This window comes from Oncorhynchus keta, chromosome 12 (assembly GCF_023373465.1).
Source record: "Oncorhynchus keta strain PuntledgeMale-10-30-2019 chromosome 12, Oket_V2, whole genome shotgun sequence".
Classification (NCBI taxonomy): Eukaryota; Metazoa; Chordata; class Actinopteri; order Salmoniformes; family Salmonidae; genus Oncorhynchus; species Oncorhynchus keta.
In genome coordinates this window covers 16,481,268-16,499,367 of record NC_068432.1, presented here as the reverse complement: position 1 = coordinate 16,499,367, position 18,100 = coordinate 16,481,268, and the positions used below count along the sequence as shown (strand labels likewise).

The 18,100-nt window shown below is 43.4% G+C and overlaps 1 protein-coding gene across 2 annotated transcripts in view; it reads right to left on the bottom strand.

Moving 5' to 3' along the window:
- igsf9bb (immunoglobulin superfamily, member 9Bb) overlaps nucleotides 1-18,100 on the bottom strand; it is a 197,757-nt gene that overhangs the window by 120,861 nt on the left and 58,796 nt on the right. For both annotated transcript variants that reach the window (XM_052457764.1, XM_052457765.1), the window contains exons 2-3: nucleotides 12,692-12,883; nucleotides 756-902 (exon numbers count right to left, since the gene is read on the bottom strand). In XM_052457764.1, coding sequence (XP_052313724.1) covers nucleotides 756-902; nucleotides 12,692-12,883 — 339 coding nt within the window. The remainder of the gene's footprint in view (nucleotides 1-755; nucleotides 903-12,691; nucleotides 12,884-18,100) is intronic.

Sequence of the window (18,100 nt, the reverse complement as noted above, 5' to 3'; positions counted from 1 at the left end):
GCCCTTCAACTTTCTCAAATAATACTTGGAATAAGTATACAACCCAAGCCTGTCCCACACAAAACATCCACCACAAGAGAGTAAATCTACTCTGTAGACAAAACAGCCCATGACTGAATCCATTGTACCGAATGAAACCACTCTCCAAAAAAACAGAATCAGCTGCATCAAAGACCCATTGACAAAGCCAAACTCACTTGCTATGTTGATAACTACAGTCTCATTATACGACATTCATCCCAACCAAAGCAGTCAGGGCTGGGGTGTCCAGCCAGTCCAACAGCTGCTGCAGTGAATCCATTTTGGTTAGTCTAGCAGAGGCGTGACAGTGGCAAAGCAGAGGGGCCCGGGGCCTAAATGACTGGCTCCTCTCCAGAGCTCCGGGTAAGTCATACAGCACTGATGACACTGAGCTAATGTGCTGTGACCAGGGACCGGGGGAGGCCGTGTGTCTGTCTGTGGTGTCTGTTGCCACAGCAACAGGTGTCTGCATGTGGGGGGGGGGTTGCATGTGTGTGTATGAGAGAGTGATGGAGTATGTGTATGTGTGTGTACGAGTGAATGATGGAGAGAGACAAAGAGAAAAAGTGTGTGGGTGTGCATGTGTGTGTGTGTGTGTGTGTGTGTGTGTGTGTGTGTGTGTGTGTGTGTGTGTGTGTGTGTGTGTGTGTGTGTGTGTGTGTGTGTGTGTGTGTGTGTGTGTGTGTGTGTGTGTGTGTGTGAGAGAGAGAGAGTGTGTCATCCACCTAACTCACCGTTGACTGTGAGGTGCACCCAGCTGCCGTTGTGAAAGGTGTGGTACTGCTGCTCCAGCATCAGGACCTTACACTCATACCAGCCCTGGTCGTCTGAACGCACCTTCTCAATCCGCAGAGAAGATTTGCCGTGCAGACTGGCTCTGCCTGGGGGAAGGACGGGAAGGAAGGAGGGAGAGATTAATAAGAGGGGTCAAACCAGGAAACATAGCTAGTATACAGTATACTTTTTTAAACCGGGCCACTGGGCTTGGGATAAAAATACATTTATTTTAATTTTTCCTAGCACAAGGATGAGTAATCAATTAACCCAGTCTGTGAGCCAGTAGGGCATCTCTTACTCACTGAAGCATTTTTGTGAAAAAAGTACACGACTGGATGGACTGGACGGGCAGTAGCCACAATAGCCACAAACTGTTCAATGCCAGTCCGAGAGCACCCTATGTAGTTACAGTAGCAAGCGTACATGGACATGATATGTAATAATAACAGCCATTTTAGCACACGAACTAACCCCGATTTACATAAGTTTGAACATAAGTGATGTGAGTAAATAGCCTTTGGTGAAATAACTAGAATAATAATAAAAGCCCCTCATTATTCAGCCAGCTAGCATAAGGCATAGCTCCCAGGGGTCCAAGACTGGCAAGATTAAATGGTTTTAGTATTCTCCCAAGTGAAGTTTGCCTGCTAGATAGCAATTAGGTTTGCATGCCAGATGAAAAGAAGTGACCCGGTATCATTTTTTATTTATTTCACCTTTATTTAACCAGGTAGGCTAGTTGAGAACAAGTTCCAGTTTTGGTCTATAAAAGCGGAAGGAACGCCATTAGATGGACTTGTTTAATTTTGGGTCGCGCAAGCAGGGTGCGGTTCCGAACCCCAACACCCTACCAGACCCACAGAAACAGAGCCACGAGAGCCTGCCCCATCTGAATCCATCATAACACTAAGGGGTCAGACACTCGAGAAATCTGACTGCCAATTAGTACTTAGCAAAGTAGGAGCAGGGCAAGCATTTTGTGTCAGCCTTAGGGGGCCTGTCTCACCCTACCGTACCTCCTTACCCATCCAACAAAAATATTTTAATATTGCTAATTTATTTGACCGAGACGCCCGCTGACAGAAAGACACATCAATCTCAGATAAAACATCAGAGCGAGCTAAACAGCGCCCCTCTGTCTCAGTATATGTAGCCCATGTATCTGATGCTGTCTGTCCAAAAAGAGGAAGCATTTTTGGCCAGACAGCATCAAATACATGTGATACATATAGTAAGGCAAAAGGGCGCTGTTCTCCGGTGTGTTTCAGCCAGTTGCGAATGAAAAGGAAAGTTAGTGAGGGCACAGTTTGTTTGGATGAAAGATTTTTTGGGACGATATCTTGATATTTGTTTGACAATCAGATGAAAACATCATGATTGGTTGTGTTAATGCCACATTAAAAAGGTAACACATTTTTTTTTTGTTACAGTTAAATTACATGTGCTTACTATAAAACCCATTAAAAAAACACAAACGTGTAAGAAACATGCCCCTCTATGGAAATCAAATGCCCATCCAACTGATTCGTTCTGGCATCGGCCCTGAGTAGAAGGCCATTCTCTTCTCTTGCTAGAACAAAAGATGCACATGCTGTGTACCAACCTGGTACCGACAAACCAGGGGGAGCTGACAAAAGTTACAAGGAAAAAGCAAGTCCCCTCAGCAATGTCCCAACATCTAGTGGAAAGCCTTCCCAGAAGAGTGGAAACTGTTATAGCAGCAAAAGCGGGACCAACTCCATATTAATGCACAGGATTTTGGAGAAAAAAAAGTGTTCGACAAGAAAGTGTCCAAGTGTAGTTGTGGCCATCTGGCTAAAATCAACAAGGGCTTGGTACACATTCTAGTTCGCTAGAAACAACATTAGTGCAGCTTGCTAGTTAGCTAGCATTAGCTATCTACAGCAGGTACAAGCCAAACAAATCGATAGCTTAAAGCTACTGCCACCTTGTGGTCTGGAGTATTTTAACGAGGCTGATCGGTGGGCAATCTGTGCTATGTGAACAACAAAAAGTTGACTGCCGACACTCTAGGCAGAGATCTCAAGTACCTCTTGGCAGTCAGTATCCTTTGTGGGTCCAAGCCTTAAGACTACGGGAGTTGAGTGGCAGCCCAGAGTGTCACAGCAGCTTTCACTCTTTACGGGTCAAGCAGGGAAAGGGAGGGGGAGGGGGATTTATGATTTGCTCTCGGCAATCTAGCTTCCGCTCATAACAGATGGCGGCCGACGATATGGGCAACACAAAGGGCTTTGAGGGCACAACGGCCCACAACAGCAACATTATCAAAGCGCTCCACAGCTCACTACGCGGTCCCCAGAGTCAATGTGTTTGAGTGACATCCATTTGGGCCGACTATATCCCCTGTATGCAACACACCAGGTTATATCAAGTGAAGTAAAGTGAGAAACCGGGTGAATAGGAAATAATTATTAATAGAACCACTGAACCACTTTTTTTCCGAGACTGTGTGCAAGTATGCAGTGTCTATCCATCGTTTTTGTCATCATAATAGCATGTGTGTCTTTCCTCAGGTCTGATTGTCAGTGTCTGTACATGCACATGTTTATATCTGCATCTACCGTATGTCTAAATGTATATATCGGTTCATCTTTATTTAACTGTGTGTGTGTACAAGTTGGGCAGCATCATGAAGCCTCAGGTGTAGAATATCACTCAAGTGGGCCCTCTTCTCTGAGCTAATGATGACAAGTCCAGCTGTTACACCCCCTTACACGCTTCTCTCCTCTCATTACATCACATCTGTCAGTGCATGGCAGTCTGACAGACCTAGTGATTGTCATACGGGGTGATATCGTGAAAGGAGACATTATGATTCACACTAGCTCCAATGACTCCTAACATGTTCTGCAAATAACTTTTTTGAAAGACATTTAAACTTTTTACCCCTTTTTCTCTCCAATTTTGTGATATTCAATTGGTAGTTACAGTCTTGTCCCATCGCTGCAATTGCTGTACGGATTCGGGAGAGTCGAAGGTTGAGAGCCATGCATCCTCAGAAACGACCCTGCCGAGCCGCACTGCTTCTTGACACACTGCTCACTTAACACGGAAGCCAGCCGCACCAATGTGTCGGAGGAAACACCATCCAACTGGCGGCCGTGTCAGTGTGCATGCGCCCGGCTCACCACAGGAGTCGCTAGAGTGCGATGGGACATGGACATCCCGGCTGGCCAAACCCTTCATTAACCCGGACGACGCTGGGTCAATTGTGCGCCACCTGATGGGTCTCCCGGTCACTGCAGGCTGCGACAACCCAGGATCGAACTTGGATCTGTAGTGACGCCTCTAGCACTTTGATGATGTGCCTTAAACCGCTGCGCCACTTGGGAGGCCTCTCTGCTAAAGAACTTTGACGGAAGAGGGGCAATACGGATGCCACTCTCTTTTTATTGGCCTAACTTGGAGATTCTTCTAGTAGATAAGGGAGCGTCGCTGTGGTTGCGGGTTGGCTCTCTCTGAGCAAAGTAGCAAATATTTGTTCAGTGTTGGAGATCGATACTGCAGAAGGAGAACTGGGCCACAGCCTGCCGGGCCATTAGAAAGGAAGGAGAGCTTTAAAATTCAGCTGTATTTTTATCTGGGTGATAAGGGGGGCAGAGGGGAAACTACACAGACATTTAGGTTAAAGATAGTAACAAGTTTGGGGGACATGCTGGGAGATTAGGTATAGGTAAGTACAGCCCTCTGCTCGGTGGACTGCCTTTGTTCTTTTCTACAGTAAATGTAACCGTTACTGTTGCTCTTTTTGGTTGAAACAAGAGTAACACAATCTTTTGGATTCAGCAAAAGATGCCTGATCCAAAAATGTGTTTGTTTTTACAGAAACAGAGAGTCTAGGGAGAGATATCAGTACTATGAGGTTTGGCTTGGTATTAGGGCAAGTGTAAGGAGTCATCAGTTTGGGGTTCCCATTGATATTCTGATAGAAAAACATTGACCCTGGTCTAAGTTTACCATGTTTACCATCTCCGACAGCAAAGTTCTCAGGAATTGCAAGGGGATGAAGTTTGGAACATTCCATATGTTGTTGTTTTTTCTGCTACATTAACCATCAGCAACGACAAAGTTCCTTTCAGAAGCAATCTTAATCCATTTGCAGTCAAAGGCAGGCAGTGTATCACATTGTCTATGAAGACAGTCAAATGCAGACATGACCCAAGTCGATGGTGTTTGAATTGAGGTCTCATTTAGGCCCAGAGTACGGCATGTGACAAACAAACTCTGTAGCTCCTAATGGGACAAGCCAAACACCAGTGATTAATATTCCACTCTCAGACAAAGTGGAAATGCCATGCTGCCAGTACACACACCCTTTTCATTGGCTTGGGGTGGCTATGACACGACCCAGAAACAAAGCCACACTGTTGGCACGACAGGCAGAGGGCAGTCTCTCAACCAGAGGAAGCAGTGCCCCCTCAGTGCTCACTGTGGCAAAAAAAAAGCACCAGTCCAATCTACAACAGGCACAACTCAGGCCACTGTGTGAATAAGAAATGGTATTGAACTCTAACCTTGACACTGACCATCAATCTGTTCTGGCGCTGTTCCATCCTCACTGTGGGAGGTGGCTGTCAGTTAGCGAGCGACGACTAGAGCTTCGCAGTAGCACAAATTGAAAAAGGCCCCTGTTCTGTAGCTACTGTAGCGCAGCAGGGAGAAATTGGCGGTAGTGAGGACTGTCAAATGTAATTTGTACCAGGGTACGAGGAGCAGTCTAAAAACAGCTCCAGGGAAGATTTTAAAGGAGCAGCATATATCCCTTGAAAGGTATTCAAAACAAAAAAGACACCTACCATCTAGAGATAAAGGCTGGAAGCTATTTTAGAAGATTGAAAATGGTTCTACCACCTTCAATTCTTTGTCCCTTGGCGCAGTAAAACACTGTCCATATGATTGGCATCTTTGATCGAGTAAAATGCTTTTAATCACAACCACATTTGACAGGGACACAGGGGAGAGGGTCAAGAGCTTCAAGTTCTTCTGTGTCCACATCACTGAGGACTTAACCAGGTCTTCTCACTGTGACGGCCCTGAATTTTTCTGAACCGTCTCAGTGCAGCTCCTTCCAATAGGACACTTTCCCTTTAATTCCCAATTAAATAGCCAGCATCAGCTGCGCAAAAGTGGGGTTGTGACGGAGACGTGAATGAGGATGTGTTCAACCCTCAGTTCCGAAGCTTCTCTAATCCGTTTGTTTTGTAGCCTAAGAGAGTTTACCCAGGATCGGATCCACTCTTTGCGTCCGTGGCCTTTCTCCGCTGGAGATCTATTGGCGGATTGGATTGTCTGACTGACCGACTGACTACAACCTTTTTGATGTGAGGTATACTGTGATGATTTATGTAGTTAGTTGTAGTTGAGGACTTAGTAAGAGTTGATACGCTTTAAGTTCTGTGGTAAAATAATTGTTATATTGATGGTATGTTTAATACTGGGTTTACGCTACACTGAATGAACGGACAAACATTGCTTGACAAAAGTCACTTGAGTTCACTGAACTCCTTTACCGGGCTGGACTCTTTTTAGGCCCGAGGTACAGGACATTTCTGGAGGAACCAGAACTCATTGTGTTATATTATTATATGTGTGTGTAATCATTGATGTTGTTAATACAACCCACGCAAAAGAATATAGTTGTTTTTGAAGTTCTTTCCAATGTTTTAAGGGTTTATGAAAAGTTTATTTCCATCCTGACTTTTACATAAGTCCTTTGTATTGGTGTAGACTTGACGGACCAGATGGGACTCATTCCCACCCAAACTAAAAGGAGAAACCAATGTTTTCTCTGGTAGGCACAACCTACCTGGCACCCCTATAAATAATAACCTCAAGTTAAAACCGTTACATCACGCCAGCATAGCCGTGAAGAAGACTGAAGCAACTTGGCACCGCCCCTCAGATCCTTAGGAACTTTTACAGCTGCACCATCGAGAGCATCCTGACTGGTTGTATCACCGTCTGGTATGGCAACTGCACAGCCCTCGACCGGAATGTCCTACAGAGGGTGGTGGGGACGGCTCAGGGCATCACTGGGGGTGAGCTGCCAGCCATCCAGGACGTGCATGTTACTGAGAAATGCATAAAAAAATTGCCAAAGACTTCAGCCACCCGAGACATGGACTGTTCTCCATGCTCCCATCTGGCAGACAGTACCGGTGGATCAAGGCTCAGACCAACAGACTCTTAAAAAGCTTCTATCCCCTGGCCATAAGACTGTTAAATGGGCTAACAACTACTGCTCCCCCTCACACCTACGCTGCTGCTAAAATGATTATTGATTCCCATTACCATTAGTATCCATCCATTTATCCTGCTACATTATTACTCCTGTTTATTAGTATATTACCATAAGGATTTATATATTCCTGCTACCAGTCAACTTTCAGCCCTGTCTACATGTATATCCAACTATCACGCCTACACTTACACTGTTGCACACACACAAACTCACCACAATACACACATCACTTATGCTGCTGCCATACTGTTTACTGTTATTATATTTATCCTGGTACCAGTCACACAAACATTTATTTTTTATATTGAATTATACACTGTTCGGCTGGGCTCGCAAGTTAAGCATTTCACTGTACTTGTGCATGTGACAAATACAACTTTAAACTTGATAAAACTTGAAACAAATAATGCTTTTGTTGATTATGATTCTCTAAACGGGGATTTAGTTTGCAGCTTCAACCTAATAAAATAAGGAGCAATACATATGATACATGCTGTGTCTCCGGAGTGTGGTGTACCCGGTTGTACAGTAGATGCTGATGTAACCTAACCGACAGAACTGCTCTGACTTTGGCCAGAGGTAGAAATCCTCAGCCGCTCTCTAATTAACGTTCGCGGTCAGGACCGACCATAAAAATTGCATATCCTGCCCCTGGCAACGTCTGATACATTATTATTTGTATTTTTTTAAACTGACATGCTCAGTAAAATGAGCACATCCCCTTTCGGTCTCTGCTCCGTATCGATGCTGTAATGTTCCAGATTTCGAAGGGGGAAAAAAGTCCAAAGCACTTTTGACCAGTCACCTCTACCGATACGCACCTTTGGTCTGGAGGTTGCCTTTCAGCTTCAGCTTCTGTTTGAAGTGCAATGGCATAACACCTGGGTGGGTATTCTCCCACAACTGATTGTCCACAGCTAATTCAAATCAGCACCGCTATTCTGAGAGATTGTCTGTTCTTTTCCCAAAGGCCAGTGATTGTCTGAAGGCTATTGATGAGTTTCAATGACTTAATACAAATACATAAAATGAGTAAAAAAAAATGTTCTTATATACATGATTCAGACAAATAGAAATCGCCTTTGAGGGAACACATTTCTCGCTTGTTTCTCACGATAATGTATTCCTTTCCTCTGCTCTTGTTCCCTGTCATTATAAAGAGTCCCGATTCACAGACACCACACACACAAGTGACTAGGTACTTGGCTGCTCAGTTAGCTATTCGGCCACAGTATTCCCCATTCTGCTACATCGCTGGATTATCGGTCATAATAATCTGTTTATAATACATTATAAAGAGGACATTCATAGCAACTGCCTCCAACTCCAAATCTGAAAGCTTTTGCTGTGGGAGTCCGGCTCTGCATTGTAAAGACGCTTTAACAGGAACGTGTTTATCTGATGCAGACTGCAGCTAATCTATTGACCAAATAGGGATTATAGCGCGCTAATTATATATGGCATATTAACAGTATAATGCATGGAATGGGAGTGATGTCATTTCTACAGGATTGTAACTCAAAGGGAAGCGGATTGTTTACTGATCCACTGTGAAGATGTACTGTGATGATTGCAGGATACTTTTTTATAGTTAAAGAGGTCACCTAGTGTTGTTTATTGTCCAGTTTTAAAAAGGAAGACACCCTTCTCTTTACAATCATGATACACCAATCCATTTTATCAACAGGAATTTAAACATATTTAATTCCCATTCATTATATCCATTTACACCTGTCAAAAACAACTTGATTATGTCATCCATTACTGTTAGTGTGCTTGGTCGCATAGTTAAAGCTCCTGTGGCAGTCAGTTAAGTGTTTCACAAGCAGTATCGCACTTCTCGCACCTGAAGGCATATTTCTTACCAAACATTTGTTTCCCACTGTGGGTGTTAGGGGAGGGGAGACAACCTCCCCTGGACTGCAGTGAAAATCACAAACGTGCTCCCTCCTTACACACACTTGACCTTGTGAATCTGAAAGAACATTGGTCTCCCAACTTCCTATGTCAATTTGTATTGACACATGAATGATATGGGAGGAAGGGAGGGAAATGCAGAGTAGCGGCGGGGCCGAGATCTATAGTGCATTTGGAAAGTATTCAGACCCCTTCACCTTTTCCACATTTTACAGCCTTATTCTAAACTGGATTAAATAGTTTTCCCCCTCATCAATTTACACACAATACCTCATTAAGACAAAGCAAAAGCAGTTTACAAAAAAACAATTGGCAACAAACAAAACCTGAAAGATCACATTTACACAAGTATTCAGACCCTTTACTCAGCACTTTGTTGAAGCACGTTTGGCAGCGATTAGAGCTTCGAGTCTTCTTGTGTATAACACTACAAGCTTGGCACACCTGTATTTGGTGAGTTTTCCCCCATCCTCTCAAGCGCTGTCAGGTTGGATGGGGAGCATCGCTGCACAGCAATTTTCAGTTATCTCCAGAGATGTTCAACTGGGTTCAAGTCCGGGCTCTGGCTGGGCCACTCAAGGACATTCAGAGACTTGTCCCGCAGCCTCTCCTGCGTTAGCTTGGCAGTGTGCTTAGGGTCGTTGTCCTGTTGGAAGGTGAACCTTCGACCCAGTCCGAGGTCGTGAGCGCTCTGGAGCAGTTTTTCATCAAGGATGTTTCTGTACTTTGCTCTGTTCATCTTTCCCTCAATCCTGACTAGTCTCCCAGTACCTGCTGCTGAAAAACATCCCCACAGCAATATGCTGCTACCACCATGCTTCACGGTAGGGAGGGTGCCAGGTATACTCCAGACGTGATGCTTGGCATTCAGGCCAAAGAGTTCAATCTTGGTTTCATCAGACCAGAGAATCTTGTTCCTCATGGTCAGAGTCCTTTACGTGCCTTTTGGAAAACTCCAAGCAGGCTGTCATGTGCCTTTTACTGGTGATTGGCTTCCGTCTGACCACTCTTCCATAAAGATCCGATTCGTGGAAGGTTCTCCCATTTCCACAGAGGAACTCTGGAGCTCAGTAAGAGTGACCATTGGGTTCTTAGTCATCTCCCTGACCAAGGCCCTTCTCCCCCAATTGCTCAGTTTGGCCAGGCAGCCATCTCTAAGAAGAGTCTTGGTGGTTCCAATTTCTTCCATTTAAGAATGGGGGTGGCAGGTAGCCTAGCGGTTAGAGATTTTGCCCAGTAACTGGAAGGTTGCTGGATCGAAACCCTGAGCTGACAAGGTAAAAGTCTGTAGTTATGGTCCTGAACAAGGCAGTTAACCCACAGTTCCCCAGTAAGATGTCATTGTAAATAATAATTTGTTCTTAACTGACTTGCCTAGTGAAATAAAGGTTAAATAAAATAAAGGTCACTGTGTTCTTGGGGACCTTCAATGATGCAGATATTTTTGGTGCCCTTCCCCAGGTCTGTGCCTCGACACAATCCTGTCTCGGAGCTCTACGGACAATTCCTTTGACATCATGGCTGGGTATTTGCCCTGACATGCACTGTCAACTGTGGGACCCTATAGAGACAGGTGTGTGCCTTTCCAAATCAAGTCCAATCGATTGAATTTATCATCACAGGTGGACTCCAATCAAGTAGTACAAACAAGGTTGATCAATGGAAACAAGATGCACCTGAGCTAAATTTCAAGTCTCATAGCAAAGGCTCTGAATACTTACGTAAAAAAGGTATTTATGTTTTATATTTTTTATAAATCTGCAAACATTTCCCAAAAACAATTTTTGCTTCGTCATTATGGGGTATTGTGTGTGGATTCATAAGGAAAAACATGTATTTAATACATTTTTAGAATAGGCCTTTATGGTAAAATAAAAGTCAACGTGTCTGAATACTGCAGGTGTTGCAGGTGGAGGCGTTACCAGTTAGACCAGCCTTGGGCACAAATTCAGAGAAAAGATTTTAGGCAATTACTACTGTAAGTAAAGAGGCTACATACAGTTGAAGTTGGAAGTTTACATACACCTTAGCCAAATACATTTAAACTCAGTTTTCTCAATTCCTGAAATGTAATCAGAGTAAAAATTCCCTGTCTTAGGTAAGTTAGGATCGCCACTTTATTTTAAGAATGTGAAATGTCAGAATAATAGTAGAGAGAATTACTTATTTCAGTTTTTATTCCTTTCATCACACTCTCAGTGGATCAGAAGTTTACATACACTCAATTAGTATTTGGTAGCATTGCCTTTAAATTGTTTAACTTGGGTCAAACGTTTCAGGTAGCCTTCCACAAGCTTCCCACAATAAGTTGGGTGAATTTTGGCCCATTCCTCCTGACAGAGCTGGTGTAACTGGTTGGCCTCCCTGCTCACACACGCTTTTTCAGTTCTGCCCACAAATTTTCTATAGGGTTGAGGTCAGGGCTTTGTGATGGCCACTCCAATACCTTGACTTTGTTCTCCGAAAGGCATTTTGCGACACAACTTTGGAAGTATGCTTGGGGTCATTTGGAAGACCCATTTGCGACCAAGCTTTAACTTCCTGACTGATGTCTTGAGATGATGTGGATATATTGAAGCAACAGGTTCCTACCTCATGATGCCATCTATTTTGTGAAGTGAACCAGTCCCTCCTGCAGCAAAGCATCCCCACAACATGATGCTGCCCCCCCCCCCATGCTTCATGGTTGGGATGGTGTACTTCGGGCTTGCAATCCTCCCCCTTTTTCCTCCAAACATAACGATGGTCATTATGGCCAAACAGTTCTATTTTTGTTTCATCAGACCAGAGGACATTTCTCCAAAAAGTATGATCTTTGTCCCCAAGTGCAGTTGCAAACCATAGTCTGGCTTCTTTATGGCGGTTTTGGAGCAGTGGCTCCTTCCTTGCTGTGAGGCCTTTCAGGTTATGTCGATATGGGACTGGTTTTACTGTGGATATAGATACTTTTGAACCTGTCCTCCAACACCTTCACAAAGTCCTTTGCTGTTGTTCTGGGATTGATTTGCACTTTTCGCACCAAAGTATGTTCATCTCTGGGAGACAGAACGCGTCTCCTTCCTGAGTGGTATGACGGCTGCATGGTCCCATGGTGTTTATACTTGCTTACTATTGTTTGTACAGATGAACGTGGTACCTTCAGGCTTTTTGAAATTGCTCCCAATGATGAACCAGACTTGTGGAGGTCTACAATTTGTTTTCTGAGGTCTTGGCTGATTTCTTTTGATTTTACAATGCTGTCAAGCAAAGAGGCACAGAGTTTTAAGGTAGGCCTTGAAATACATCCACAGGTACACCTCCAAATGACTCAAATGATGTCAATTAGCCTATCATAAGCTTCTAAAGCCATGACATCATTTTCTGGAATTTTCCAAGCTGTTTAAAGGCACAGTCAACTTAGTGTATGTAAACTTCTGACCCACTGGAATTGTGATACAGTGAATTATAAGTGAAATAATCTGTCTAAACAATTGTTGGAAAAATTACTGTGTGTCATGCACAAAGTAGATGTCCTAACCAACTTGCCAAAACTATAGTTTGTTGACAAGACATTTGTGGAGTTGTTGAAAATCTAGTTTTAATGACTCCAACCTAAGTGTATGTAAACTTCCGACTTCAACTGTAGGTGTACAAAATTACATTGGTTTTGTCAACGGCAAAACGACTTTGACATCCATGGTTTGGGCTAATAAAGAGGGAGAGGTGTCCTATTACCGGCATACTCCGGGCCCACATGAGGCGGGTAGAAGCGGAAGTTAATGAAGAAGGGGATGGGCACGCCAAACTTGAACCACTCCACCACGTAGGGCTGGCCATTCAGCGGGTAGGCCACATCGCATCCCAGGATGACATTCTCTCCAGCGCGCACCGTCACAAACTGGGGCTCCTCTCGCACGCCGTGGGCACCTGGGAAACGGAGAGGGGGAGTGAATTGTGAGTGAAATCTAGGAAACAGCTAGGGACGTTACTTAATTGTGGTGAAATAACCAACCGAAAGCAACCTAGAAGCAAGAGAGTCATCTTTCATTATCAGATCATCTACATTGTGTACAAGAGTGCCAGCATCAACCACAAACATGTTGTTTGTTTTTCACAGAGAAAAGTAAGATTAGAAAGCCTTCTTGAAAAATGTTAATGAAGTACAATAATCACAAAACAAAACATGATATACACAGTGGTACATCCCAACCTAAAAAAAAAAACACTGTAAGGATTACGGAACCGTATTCAACCATGGTTTCTTTTCAGTTGGAATATCATCCTTTTTAGTAGCCTCTTCCACTTCCACCACCCTGGTTTACTTTTCTCTCACATAGAGCAGCCTGTTTTTGATGACAAAGAATCATGAACTACGGGTGTCATTATTCAAATTGGCGACAACAAATTCCATCCTGAGCCAAGACCAATAGTACGAGGAATGAAAGATAAAAGGTCATAACTGAGTGTTATATCCTTCCTGTTTGGCCCTGTCCGGGGGTGTCCTCGGATGGGGCCACAGTGTCTCCTGACCCCTCCTGTCTCAGCCTCCAGTATTTATGCTGCAGTAGTTTATGTGTCGGGGGGCTAGGGTCAGTTTGTTATATCTGGAGTACTTCTCCTGTCCTATTCGGTGCCCTGTGTGAATCGAAGTGTGCGTTCTCTAATTCTCTCCTTCTCTCTTTCTTTCTTTCTTTCTTTCTTTCTCTCGGAGGACCTGAGCCCTAGGACCATGCCCCAAGACTACCTGACATGATGACTCCTTGCTGTCCCCAGTCCACCTGGCCGTGCTGCTGCTCCAGTTTCAACTGTTCTGCCTTATTCGACCATGCTGGTCATTTATGAACATTTGAACATCTTGGCCATGTTCTGTTATAATCTCCACCCGGCACAGCCAGAAGAGGACTGGCCACCCCACATAGCCTGGTTCCTCTCTAGGTTACTTCCTAGGTTTTGGCCTTTCTAGGGAGTTTTTCCTAGCCACCGTGCTTCTACACATGCATTGCTTGCTGTTTGGGGTTTTAGGCTGGGTTTCTGTACAGCACTTTGAGATATCAGCTGATGTACGAAGGGCTATATAAATACATTTGATTTGATTAGATTTGAGTGGAAAGCAAACAAAAACAGTGCACTTTGTCTTGACACTATATTCCCTAGCTGCTGTGACATGAGGCTTTACTACGAGTCAGACAGTCTGTACGTTTATTTACTGCACTTTCCTTACATGTCCTAGACTTGGATGGAACATATCTCAACTACCTTATTGACAATACATCATTCTGCAGACACAGACTAAGGACGTGATGTTGTTGGTTTTACTACGATGAAGCTTGGTGTCCACATGTTGACCACAGGGCTATCCGTTCTACCAGAGCATTGATCCTCTATGAATTCACGCATGGCTTGGCTTTACAACCGGAAGAGAAGTGTGCTTTCATTTTACCAGTCAATACGGCTAATTAAATGGTGCTCTGCTCACCCCTGTGGCCCATAGGGATGCTTGGGATTATTGGGTTTGTCTTTATGAGGATGACCCACTGCCAGTGTCCTGCTATAGGAATGTGCTACGTCCCTGGTGCCCTCCAGCCGTTGTATGCTGGTTTTTGTTTTGCCCTGATACTTGATCATTGATCAGTTATTGTAACTTAATGACCAATGTCTCACCAACTCTTAATTTCCGTTACTGGGAGGGAGGAAATGAACTGCCTGGCTAGAGTAGGTACGCCTATAGTCAGGGGCCTAGCAAGAACCTCTGTGAATAGGACAAATCAAAGACAAAGATTGTGGATCAATGAAGATGGTTCACTCAGTCAGGCCTTTAAGCGTTGAAAAAAAATGCGGAGTGTCTCGCTTCCTCTGTCAGGGAGCAGCAGAGACAGTGATGCTTGTAAACCTTCGCACATCACATTCTGCACTACTGCATGCAAACAGTAGGGTGAAAGAATGCCAGCAACCAGGAAAACTAAGTGAAGGACACTTGTTGAGAAGAGAAATTCTTGGCAAATCAATCCTAACACCAGATATATTGTATATACAGTGCCTTCAGAAAGTATTCATCCCACTTGACTTATTCCACTTTGTTGTGTTTGTCTAAGAGTTTTGCACACCTGGATTGTACAATATTTGCACATTATTATTTTTTTAAATTCTTAAAGCTCTGTCAAATTGGTTGTAGATCAATGCTAGATTACCATTTTCAAGTCATGCCATAGATTTTCAAACAGATTTAAGTCGAAATTGTAACTCGGCCACTCAGGAATATGTACTCAAAAGATATGTGACAATTACTTAACTCATGTTTACAGCAAGAGGCTCAATTTCATGGGTGTGAAGCAAAGGAAAACTGCACAAGCTTTTCAAGTACATATTATGCCCCTATTCAGACTCATGAAATGCTTCAACAGTCACCTTGGCTGGAGGTCAACATGAAATAATAGCTTAATTGGCTTAATTACCTCACTTTGCACTCAACAGAGGATGGTTATCATATAATTACGTTGCATTTGTCTAATTCTACATTGAAAGCAAAACAGCTTCATTTTGGGCAGTCGGAGGATGTTCAAACCCCTGTACTACAGTACAGAGAAATCAGGCACTTTACATTGAACACTATTAACATGACAACAGTCATATTTACGGTTACCAAAGAATTGCTGTAATGTTGGATGGTGGTTTGCTATATGGATCTGTGTGTGTGTATTCTTCATTGCTTGGCGGCGACAGAGGCAGATAATAATGGGGGCTGAGGGAAAGCACTGCTCCCAGCAGTGTGTCCCCACACATATACCCAGGGCCTAGAAAGAGACTCTCCCTGCCTCCTCTACCTAGCCCAGCGCTATGTGTTGATTGGCTGCTGGTGACATCACCAGAGAGCGAAAAACAGGTCCCTGGAAGGTATGACTTCACTGTTTATACTGATTAGAGAGAGGGAGAGAGGGAGGAAAACGAGAGGTAATCATCTCCTCAGTAAGCAAAATCTCCAGGATTTTACAAAGAATGACACAGTGGAATGATCAAATGCTTTAATCTCTGAGCTGCAGGAGGGGAGAGTACTGCATATCCTTCCAAAGACGTTCACAGACCGCATATAGAGGGGGCTCTAATGTTTGAGCATGGTGCGGTCTGTCTTCAAGAATATTCCCCGATCGGAGAGAACAGATGAGACAGTCCTGCAATCATCCATTTAAAGCTGCAAAAAATCATGCACATCATCAGTGACTTTAGCAGACAAATTCAAGGAATACTGGGGCATCAGGTACCACTAAAATTATTAATCTAACTGACAAGCCACTCATTTTTGTTACTCCAACGTTCTATCACTCTCGGCTGTAAGGTCGACATTTGGACAGCTGTCACTCAACAGTGTCTCTGTTTGAAGTCAATGAGCCAACCCAAATGTTCTTTATCAGCATCGAACCATTTTTTGAGTACCTTATGTCATTATATCAATAACTATTTATCCAGCACACCATTCACTTCTGAAAAGAGCATGTGAGCGGAGTGTGCCCAATTTGACTGGAGCGTGGAGCGAGATTCCCAAAGGCTGGAGTGTCGGCCTTCTCGCCCACTCCAATTTCGCTTCACGAGCTAAGGGCACGCCCCTGCTGTAGGCTATACCTCAGTAAGCAGTAAGAATTCTAAAACTGAAATTCAAAAGTCACTAACAAGTAATGTTTTGTTTAATGTGTACTTAATTCTAAGTCACAGCATATGCGCAATTTATAAACAATAATGATTTAAATACAATGAAAATGTTTAAATGTTGAGCACTTTGTCCCTACCAGCTTATTGTATCACATTTGCAAATGCTTCACAATGCATTGTGTTTTAGGCTATAGCCTTGAAATAATATACTCTGACCTACTTAGAGTGTTTATATGCTGTTTAATATGACATGTAGACTATTTGAAATTATGTGCGCTTCTTACATTTACATTTTCATGTTTATTCAAATACTTTTCATTCAAATCCGTATTGTTTTGCTTCAATACTTAAAAACCAATTGGTAGGTCCAGGTAGTCACAAAAATAGATGGGTGTTGGTTAAATTGTGATTTTAATTAATGGAGAGAATTTGCAGTGGGAGTTTTTTTTCTCCTGTGATTGCAGAACGGATGGCGCACCGGAACACTCCATGAGCGATGAGCGGGATTTCCAACCGCTCAACTCACATGCTCAGTTTCTTAACTGTTACTGAACTGTGCCTGAAGTTAAGCACCCTCAATCACACTCCTCGAGAGATTAGAAGTATATATTAAATATGCAGCAAGTGTAACAGGGTCAGGATTGCCCTGTTACAAGAAGTAAGTCATTTTAAGTGTTGCTACTGCATTGAATGTGCTCTCGGACTGATGCTTGTCTGGTTATTTTCAGGTTAACAAGCTGATTGAGCGAACACCCGTGCCCATCCCTTTAATCCTGACCCTGTTATGCAAGACTTTCCCAACTCACTGAGCGGTACCATAGTCGAATTCTAAAGTCCATTAGCTAGATTTCACTGAATCTAAAGAATGATTCATTTCAGGAAGCAGAAATAAATCGTAGATTGCAGAGAAGTTGAGCTGAAATGTAAATTCTACAATCTACAGAAAATACTTTGGTTTGGATGTTTCAAAAAGAAAGAAAATTAATTATGTATTAACATAAAAATGTTCAACTAATTTGCTGATGGAGCACAGTCAAAATATATTAATCTAGAATACCCCAAAGGGTAGTAAAACGTATTAAATATGGCTTCTTTATTACCGAACCCAAAACTGCCAGAGGAGTCGTGCCAGCCAATAAAGAACTACTTTTTACAGGCTGAGCACTTGAATATCAAATACAGCACGAAGCAGTTTTAGCTCAAAAGGGAAAATGTGCAAAACCACGCACACTGGATTCATTGTGCCTGACTGTCGATTATCACTTGCAGGGTCAAGGAATCCAGCGCGAGGTTATTGGACAGACAAAGGGGTTGTTAATAGTTCATGAAAGGGAATCAGACGTGAAACAGTCCGTTTGCGGTGTTGAACTTGTCCAGTTCATCAAATGGGAAGGACACCGGGAAATTTAATACGCAATTGCATCGCTTTTAAAACTTTTTTTTTTTGCAATTGCTTCACCTTGGCGGTTCATCTGTCTGTCAAACTGAAGGCTCTGCCTGGTC